This window comes from Stylophora pistillata, chromosome 8 (genome assembly GCF_964205215.1).
Source record: "Stylophora pistillata chromosome 8, jaStyPist1.2, whole genome shotgun sequence".
Classification (NCBI taxonomy): domain Eukaryota; kingdom Metazoa; phylum Cnidaria; class Anthozoa; order Scleractinia; family Pocilloporidae; genus Stylophora; species Stylophora pistillata.
In genome coordinates, this window is record NC_142526.1 from 33,552,295 (window position 1) to 33,561,707 (window position 9,413).

At 39.9% G+C, this 9,413-nt stretch overlaps 1 protein-coding gene across 1 annotated transcript; it reads right to left on the bottom strand.

The window, feature by feature from the left end:
• Positions 1-871: 871 nt before the first annotated feature.
• Positions 872-9,393, bottom strand: LOC111325908 (transient receptor potential cation channel subfamily A member 1). Its single transcript, XM_022929820.2, has 10 exons — positions 8,866-9,393; positions 7,614-7,957; positions 6,876-7,188; positions 6,199-6,526; positions 5,227-5,423; positions 4,648-4,974; positions 3,373-4,225; positions 2,756-2,956; positions 2,141-2,319; positions 872-1,929 (listed from the first exon to the last, which is right to left on the bottom strand). Exons 1-10 carry the CDS (start codon positions 9,195-9,197, stop codon positions 1,695-1,697), a joined length of 3,309 nt encoding a protein of 1,102 aa, XP_022785555.2. The 5' UTR covers positions 9,198-9,393; the 3' UTR covers positions 872-1,694.
• Positions 9,394-9,413: the final 20 nt, after the last annotated feature.

The following is a 9,413-nucleotide window of genomic DNA, read 5'->3' on the forward strand; positions in this document are numbered from 1 at the left end:
GAGAAGCCGACAAGAGAACAAAGAACACGAACTCTTTATTCACGTGCGAAGGGAACCAATGTGTCGAATATGTCACTGCGCTTTTGAGGATTTGACTTCTTTTTCAGTCATTCATTTCTCTAGACGGTCAAAACCGATTTCCGTAACAATAGCATGCAATTAATTTCTGCTGCTGCAGCGTTGACGCTTTTTTTTAGCAGTTTAGTAGTTATTTTAGCATTCAAGACTGACCTCAGGAATTGTTAACGGCAGGATCTTAGACTACTCTGGTTCACCTGCTCTCCAAACTGACCATGATCATTCGCTTGTTTATTATTAGAATGGTAATCCTATCTCTCATCTCAGAAATACTAATGCAGCAACAAGGGTTGACAGTTAATATCTGTACTAATATTAATTTATTCTTTTCCCTCATGTGTGAAATTGTTCATGATCGCGCCATCTCCCTATGTAGGTGTTTAAAGAGAATCGCTTAGAATTTAAAGCATGTCCTAAGAGGGCCAGCTTGTCGCTTGGGTGAGATTACAGGCCAGTGAAAATGTAGTTTTAAACGCATGAAGATGGAAACTTTGGGCTGGTTCCACCCTATGTTTTAATCCTCTCACGGTATTGAGAGTAGAGGCATTAATGATGACCAATAAGTAAATATAAGTTTCCGTCGGTTTAATTAATCTCCTCTTGATTGAAGATTAGACCCTAACTTTAACAACATTTAAATTTGACAAAAATTATAATTTTGTTTTGACTCCCAGACGACAATTAATTCTCACGCAGAACTGAAGACAGGAGTGGACAAGAGGAACGAGTTGAGTCGTTTACCATGGGACTGCACTCTAAAAATCGGAATACAACATCAACAGAGAACCAGAGCTTCGCTCTACGATTTATTTTAAAATAAAAACAAAGTCCATCGCATTACAATATTACTTAAGAGTTTGTAAATGTTTTCCGGTGTCTGATCAAAAGTGATAAAAAAATACAACTGAAATTTTCAAAAATATCTTGAAACAGCAACTACGATAAACTTTAGCCTACACTGAATAGAATTCAGTATTAATTCCTTCGTTGGGAGCCTCGATTGTAATGAAAATACGTTACTAATTTCACTTTAGTCTTTTACAGAAGATAAAACAAGAAAATTTAAAACAATATGTACTATGTGCCTAACAACAAACTCCGCTACTTGATGGAACTGCCTTATAGCTTCGTTCTTGGCCTTCTCAAATCAATCAGTTTTTTATTATGCGCATACATACTTTCTCCGAAAGAACAATAAGGTTATTATCTCCTACAACGAATAGCCTTTTACCTGTCGTTTCAACTGCCCAAAAAAAGCGGAATTTTGTCGTGGCCAAATGTACCATGTTGCACGGTCAAGTCTAAATCAATTGTTCAGTTTATCGTTAAGTTCTCTATTTTTTGCGTTTCATCAATCATTTTCCATGGGAAAAGTGTCAAACGTTTGGTAACCAAAGCGTCCTGGACCATGATTTCCAAGAATAGTGAAGCGTTTTATCCTTGGGAAACGTATGCGGGGCGCCACGCGCTCATTTATAACAGGAACGCTATTACGTCATAGAACGCATAAAGTTAAAACTGTTTGGCAGGAAAAATGAATTTTAAAAATTTATTTTGCAAAGTTTGAACCCGTGACTATTCTATCCTACACTGCCTCTTGTAATGACCGATTTAATTCACAGCCTAGAGACGGATCTAGTGTCTTGTTCTCGAGTGTCAATCCCAGCTTTGGCAGCTAAGGCAAGTAAAAGGTTCCTCTGGTCCTGAATCGTTCCCATGATAGACAACTGTCGTTGCGTGGTCTTTGCCAGTTCCTTGGTGAGGATTTCTAGCCTTTGCTCCTCCACTTGGTCTGCTGTCATGTAATCTTCATCTTCATCGAGGTCTTGGTCAATAACAAAGGTGTATTCCCTGAAAATATAAAGATAAAAAAACGCTTTGCTCATTTCTTCTCTCACAAAGTAAACGCCTTAATTGAAATATCCTCTGTAACAAACGTTCAAAACTTATTCTAGCTCTATCATTTTCCAATAATAAATAGGGAAAGGTAATTCTCACAAAGAGTATTACCGTCAATTAAGGTTTTTCCTGAAAGTAATTGCCCAAATGAAATTGTACGTACTGTAACGAGATCTTCTCCAAGAGGATACCACATATCACCAATTGAGGCTTGTAAAAATAGCGCGTGATAAATTTTGGAAATCTTCTTTCCACTCCGTAGACGAAGTCCACAAACTTTCCCTTGTTTCTGAGATACGCAAATCGCTGCACAGATTCAATGTCACCGACAGCTAAGCCGACCTGTTGAAACACCAGGGTGAATGAACACAAGAGGTTCGTAGTTTGGAGAAGATTCGTGGGGCAGACAAATTTGGAATTATTACTCTAGCCATTTGCTTTCATCGCGTAGAAGAATATCATCAAAATAGCGAGTGAGTAGCGGAACTAGCTGCAACAAAAGGTCTACCACCACTAAAACGAAAATAAGGAAAGGGCATGGTTGTATTTTTGGACATATTACTCGTCTGGTAACTAAAAGTTACCGGTAGATCAGTCACTATTGCGACAAATCATGACAAATCATGACAACCTCGCTCTCAAGGTGTCTCTCTCCACTCAGGAGTAAGTAATGGCGAACTGTGAGCAAAATATTGCCAAATGGCAGCCATTGAACATGCGATAGACGATACGGGCCATCTTGCCCGTAAGCTGAATTTATACATTTAAACTCACTTACCAGAAGGTTCATGAGAACGATAGGTATGGCAAATATGAAGAGGGATAGGAAGACGAGAGACGCTTCTCGGTAAGGCACTAAAGGCGCTCCGGAGTCTGTGGTAACGTTAAAATTGTCCACGATCATGGTGGTGTAATCGAGCTCGCCAATAGTCATTACAACTACTTTCATTAAAGTTAAGCCGAAGTTTTTAAACGATTCCTGAAAAAAAAAAAAACAAACAAACAAAAAAAAAATCAAAGAAACCAAAAAAACACAATGAAAAAAGTGAAAATAATGAATTGGAATCAAGATAGTCATAATCAACTTAACTCTAGAGCTAACTGCCTTTCGGATAAATTGCCTCCACTTTGGCCGAACAAGATGAATGGCAGGCTTGAAATTAGTATACAATACGGTAATTCTATATGCCTTGAAAATCAACAAACTAAGGACGAGCTACACGTTTAAGAAAACTGCTTCCGAGGTTGGAAGTGGAGCAGGTTTATGAAGGGGAAGTATGATCTTTGAAAAGCTCCAGGAGGAAAGGAAATTCCTTAAGCAGCCCTATGTCCTAAGGATTTTACCTAGAGCCAAAACAATGAAATACATGAAAAAATATAGCAGGTTCTTATTACCTGTTCCCTGAATAATATGAAGAACACCACGGAAAAAGCCAAAGAAAACAAGGCGAAAATACTGATGGCTTTACCCACAGTGGTTGCCACTTGGAAAAACATTGTCACGTAGATACCGACATAATTCAGAGTCTGAACGAACAATATAAGATTTACGTAAGCCAGAAATACAGCAACTGTTCCTAACTGCCAGGTGAGGTTCGGATAACTTCGAAGACTTGTAAGATTTTCAAATATGTAAGGGAGAATAAATATTATGGTCGACAGGTAAAGGACCCATTCCAATAAATTCGTCACTTGTTTGAAATACTCTAGCCGCTGAGCATAGATTTGATACAGCTCTTTTAAGAGGTGGAGAGATGCAAAAATCAGAATAAGGAACTCAAGAGTGTGTCTGAACACGTTAGTATCCTTCCTTTTGAAAACTTGCTCTTCTTCATCTTCGCCGTAACTACTTTGAGGTTTGAGCACAACATTGCCGCGTTCATGTAACATGAAATATGTCATAAGTCCAAGAAATACGGAAAACAAGACAAGGTTCGTCCAGTAAACAAACCATCCATAGACACGCCACTTTTTCTGGAGGAGTTTTCTGGAAACATCGTGAACCAGAAGATCTTTTTGCTTGTATTCCACCATGACCTTAAGACCAAAGAACGGCTTCCCACCGGGCCCACTGCTATCATCAGGGCCTGGGTCAAGAAGGCTGAAGTCGTATGTGATGGAACGATTGATGGTAGAACTTTGAATGCAGCGATCCAGCACACATTTGGCAGAATCCGGGAACCTTTTAATTAGCTTGCCCATCCTGTTCTGACCATCCGAGCTCTTCGCAGATAACACCTCTCTCCATCTGCCGATGAAAGGAAAGAAATTCATTACTCTCTTCTACTTACACAATTCAATCAGAGCGGTAGAAATGTCCCTTGTTAGCTAAATGCGTTAGTCACTAACATAAGAAGTAGATGTGAGATCATCCTTAACCCTTTAACTACCATTAAGTGACCAAGACAGAACTTCTCCTTAATACAATATCAAGCAGACAAGTGATGAGATTAACAAAATATCAATTGGGGATAAATAGTCGATCCAATACCGAACTCTCTGAACGAATATCATAAGAATTGTATGGCAGAAAGTAAGGAGAGTTACTATTGATGTCTCGTGAGTGAAAGGGTACGGTTAAGGAAAATTCAGTCATTGTCCCATATATCCACTGTTCTATTTTGTTTTGTTGATGGGTTCAATTTTAAAACAACCCATCACGATGCTTACCTTGAATTTTTTATAATAACCATTACAACGTCGCTTTGCTGATTCTCTATGGCCACATCGAGACAATTGAGACCGTTTTGATTCGGTTTCAAACTTGCTTGTCGATTCAAAAGCATCTTTACAACATCCACATGGCCTCTTGTAGATGCAATCAGAAGTGCGGTACTTCCAGTCTTGTCTTGGTGATCTATGTCGGCGTTCCTCTCGAGGAACAATTGGATTATGCAAACTGTACCTATCTTAGCAGCTAGCAGAAGAGGAGTGGAGCCATTGACGTCAACGCTGTCGACTTGTGCGCCCATGCGTAAGAGGGTTGCGCAGATTTTCCTATGACAGAAAATGGATATCATACGCTCAGTTTGCCTTATGGCCACCTGTTCATGATGGTTTTCAAACCAAGAGAAACAAGGGAATATCATTACAACGTGAGCGCAGAGGCTTCTGTTTGTAATGTATAAACTTCTAACCACAGGCCTAAGTACTACGTTTAACCAATTATTGTTTCACCTAGTTAAAACAATGATCTGTCCTTTTCCGACATCTCAATGCCCTACATTGAAGCGAATAACAAGTTCATACTCATTTCCATTCAATGCTGCGAGATGTAACGGTGTTCGTCCATCGGGATCCTTTTGCTCAACACTGGCGCAAGAATTCTTGACCAGAGCCTCAACGTGACGAACTCTTCCGGTTTCGGCCGCTATATGCAGGGCAGTTTTACCAGCACCATTTGTGAGGAGACTGTTTGCCTTTCTTCCCAATAAAATGTCTAACAACTTAAAAATTTAAGAAAAAAAAAAGAAATAAAAAAGACTCAACGAACCATGGAAGGCACAGTGTGCTTAAGGCATATAATTTATAAGACTCCAAGACTTCCTTTCAAGGAAAGGAGAATCCCAACGATAAATAAGGTAGTTGTATGTAGCCGTCGTTGACAGAGCTGAATAATGAAATGCTACGTCAGAGAGCCTGCGGAAACAACGCGGGCTCAAGTGTCCTAAGTCTAAAATTTAGCGAAATTAGGGAAAATAATAAGGGCTGACTTTTAAACCAAAAAACTCTGTTTTCGTCGAAGGCATTTTTCTATTTCCGGAGGTTTTACGGAGAAAATTAATTTTTGAAAATTTTTAGGAGGTGTACCAAGTTTTTGGAGGTTGTTCTGTAAAAGAAAAGCGGCAAGCAAGGAAAACGACGCCTCGAAGCAACAGAATAGGAAATCAACCATGCGAACGACTCAAAATCTATGTTTCCGCGGCAAAACTTAGCGAATGCGTATACGTTATTCAGCTCTGTCGCCGTCGTTTAATCTTTGAGTTTTTTAAGGTTGGAATAACTAGTGCACATTGCCATTGCTTTCCAATTGCTAACTAGGAATTTCACTACGCCTTTGAAATCTCAGTCTTTTGAGAATGTAATCATCTGAACTCTACATTTGTTTTAGCGTTTTTGTTCGATGATTCTATTTCCCTGCTTCATAAGAAAAAAAATTTCGAGTTGCATGCGCAGCCTTGTCATCACACAGTTTATATTTATAGTTGATTTTGAAATTACCCTTATATTAGGCGATAAAGCAGCACAATGCAATGGAGTCCTTTCTTGAATATCAGGAGCATTTATGAGTTCACACTCTGGTCTTTGCAGCAACGTCGCTAAGACCCCTTCCTTGTCGTTTTCTATAGCAAAGTGAAAACAGCATCGCTGGTAACTGTCACGAACTGAGATATTTGCACCATTCTCGAGGAGCAACTCGGCACATCTGGTATGACCAGCAGCTACAGCGCAAAGAAAGGGTGTCATTCCATCTTGATCTTTCGGATCTCTGAATGCTAAGCTCTTGAGTAGAAGATCGATGCCGTCTTCATTTCCGAACGACGCCGCACTAGAGAGAGTTTGATGGACAGTTTCGTATGAAAAGTGTTCTTTTTTTCATTAAAATAAAGAGAACTTTACCGATATCATGTTTTCTCTTTGCCAAAACCGTTTTCACGTCAAGCTGTTTCATCTACTCAGATGGTCTTGAACTCTTGTTAATGGTAATCTTTAGCAAGGCAGATTATTATTCGAACAAAAAAAAGTCTTTTTACTTCCCGCACTACTGAGCTTTGCCGTGGCCTCCTCCCCTCGCGAATAGGGTGGAAATCTTGTTTGAAATTCTCGGCTAAATTTTCCTATGGTCTTTCCAAGATAGGCTTAAATTATCTATCTTACACCCGGAGCTTGCAACCCACCTGTGTAAAGGTGTTCTCTGCTTCATATCCTTTATGTTTAATTGCGCTCCTCGCTGGATGAGTGATTCCATAATCTCTTTCTTTTTTCTGATAGAAGCCAAATGCAAAGGAGTCTTATAGCATCTGTTCTGCATGTTGAGATCTGCACCGTGCTGCAAGAGGGTGTTACAAATGGAAACGTGACCTGTTTGGACAGCTATATGAAGCGCTGTGTTCTTGTCTCCGTTTGTTTGATTGACAAACCGGCCAAATTCCGGTACATCTATGGTAGACTGCATAGCATAACCTGGGTAATTTGTAATGTCTGCCATAGCTGAAGTATGATTTAAAGAGAAATTCTTAAAACAGCTGGGTTTTCATCATATTAAATGCTTATCATACTCGCTCAGTCATTAAGTTTTTACCCTTCTACTCCGCTTCTGGAGACGCTGATAGTGAGAATCAATTTATTAGACAAAATCGTTGACTCCAAGATAGTCCTCCGGATGAGGAATTGGAGCTTCCTTCTTGTTACTATATTGTTTGATACTCTGTTATAATTTGCTTCTAAAGAACTGCCAACTTTTAGTTAGTGTCCTAGAGCACTGTAAAAATCGCCCCTTTTTAAAATGTGAGTTTAAAACAGAGGATTTTCCTCCCTTGAAGTTAACTTGCAGGCGCAAAGCGTCTTTTTGAAAAATTAGCCAGGCATCTAACTAATAATTTCAACAACTGAATGAAAGGGGCTCTCTGACATACCTGCTTGAATAACCGCAGAAAAAATATCTGTGTTGGCAGCACTTGCGGCCAAATGGAGGCACGTGTTACTCTCTTTAGTAGATATATTAACTCTTGCACCGCTGTGGAGAAGATCTGTACATAAACCGCCATATCCACGACTGATGGCGATGTGTAACGCAGTGACTTCTTCTCCATTTTTGGTATCAATCTCCAGGTTCTTTTCGTTTAGCAGGCGCTGGACAATCTGTCTGTTGCCGAATTCTGTAGCAATGTGAAGAGGAGTGCAGCCTCTTGATGTGCTTACGGCGTTCAGTTTCGCTCCCTTCCTCAGCAAAGAGTCCAGGGCTTCAAGGGAATTTGACCTGAGAGAAATTTGTTTTATATTCAGCTGTGGCAGACAACCATAAAATCAAGCAAACAAACAAACAAACGAAGAGAGAAACAAACAAAAAGGCGTTAGAATTCCCCCGAGCAAGCTGGATTTGTTTCGGTGAGCACAATTAAAACAGCATCGATTGATCGTCCCTGATCTTGAAACAGACGTGTATGAGTAACAAGCCACTTCGTTCTAAAGAGGATTTATGCTAATGTTTTCAAGCACGTGATTCAGTGAGGTGAACAAGAAACCTCGCAGGAGTTAGAGCTGAAGTAACATGACACGTATTGAGAGCCGATGACCGCTTCCAGAGCGAAAAGGGTGGTTCGATTACCCGTAATAGGTGATATTGGCCATCCCTACAGGTCCCATGCCGAATTGTCGAATTGATATCAGCAGTTTAATGGTCTATTTGTCAAAGGCCACCCAACCATCAAAAACAAATATCAACGATTTTATCGAAAGTTTCTTTTGTTTCGAATCCTGTTCGATGAATAATTTATGCAATAATCTTCGTCTGCAAGTAAAAACATAGTTCGAGGCGAAATTACTCAGCCTCTGATACCGGTAAAAACATTTACACAACGAAATAACAGCGTGCGAAATTATGAATTGTCTCGATACGATTTCTTCGGTTACTTGACGATACATTTGCACCAGCAATCGAAAGGATTACAGTGTCGTGTTTATCTGAAAGCAAACATTAGTATTTTGTAATACGAAAACATCCTGAGTACAAATGAAATTCTCAAACTAAGCTTTCTCCGTACTTAAAAAGTGTATATCTGTTCTGATGCAAGATACGTCAAAGATGGTTACAGATCTTCCTGGTCATCACGGTCTTCACTTAGTGTCACACGAGATGATATAGTATATAATCTTGTTCATAATTACCTGGCTGCAACGTGAAGAGGAGTTAGTCCTTCTCTGTCGAGAACATCAACATTGGCGCCTGCTTTCAGCATAAATTCAATCACCTCAACGCGGTTCATTCTCGCTGCGTGGTGAAGAGCACCTCGGCCATCATTATCCAAAATGTCCGCTTTGCTTTCAGAAGATGAAAAGTAGGCTTTAATTTCAGCCACGCGCCCGTTAGCCGCAGCTTCGAACAAATTATTTTCTCCGTGTGGCAACGGTTGCATCTCAAAAGTTTGTCCATTCGGCGTTTCGGCGTTGACATTGGAAGGACTCAAAACAGGAGAAGGCATAAAATCAACGCGACTCATCGTTGGTCAGGGCGGGGAAATGCTGCCAAGAAGCAATCGGTAGATCAGCTGACAAGTTTAAGCGACTGGACTGTCAAGAAAAGCGATTGAATATCCGTACAGATAAAAAGGCTCAGATTTTCGATTTCATAATGTCATACGTGATGTTTTGAAGCAGCTGGTAACTCATTTGCATGTTTTTAGCTGACGATTTAAACAATATGGAGCAGAATTCAA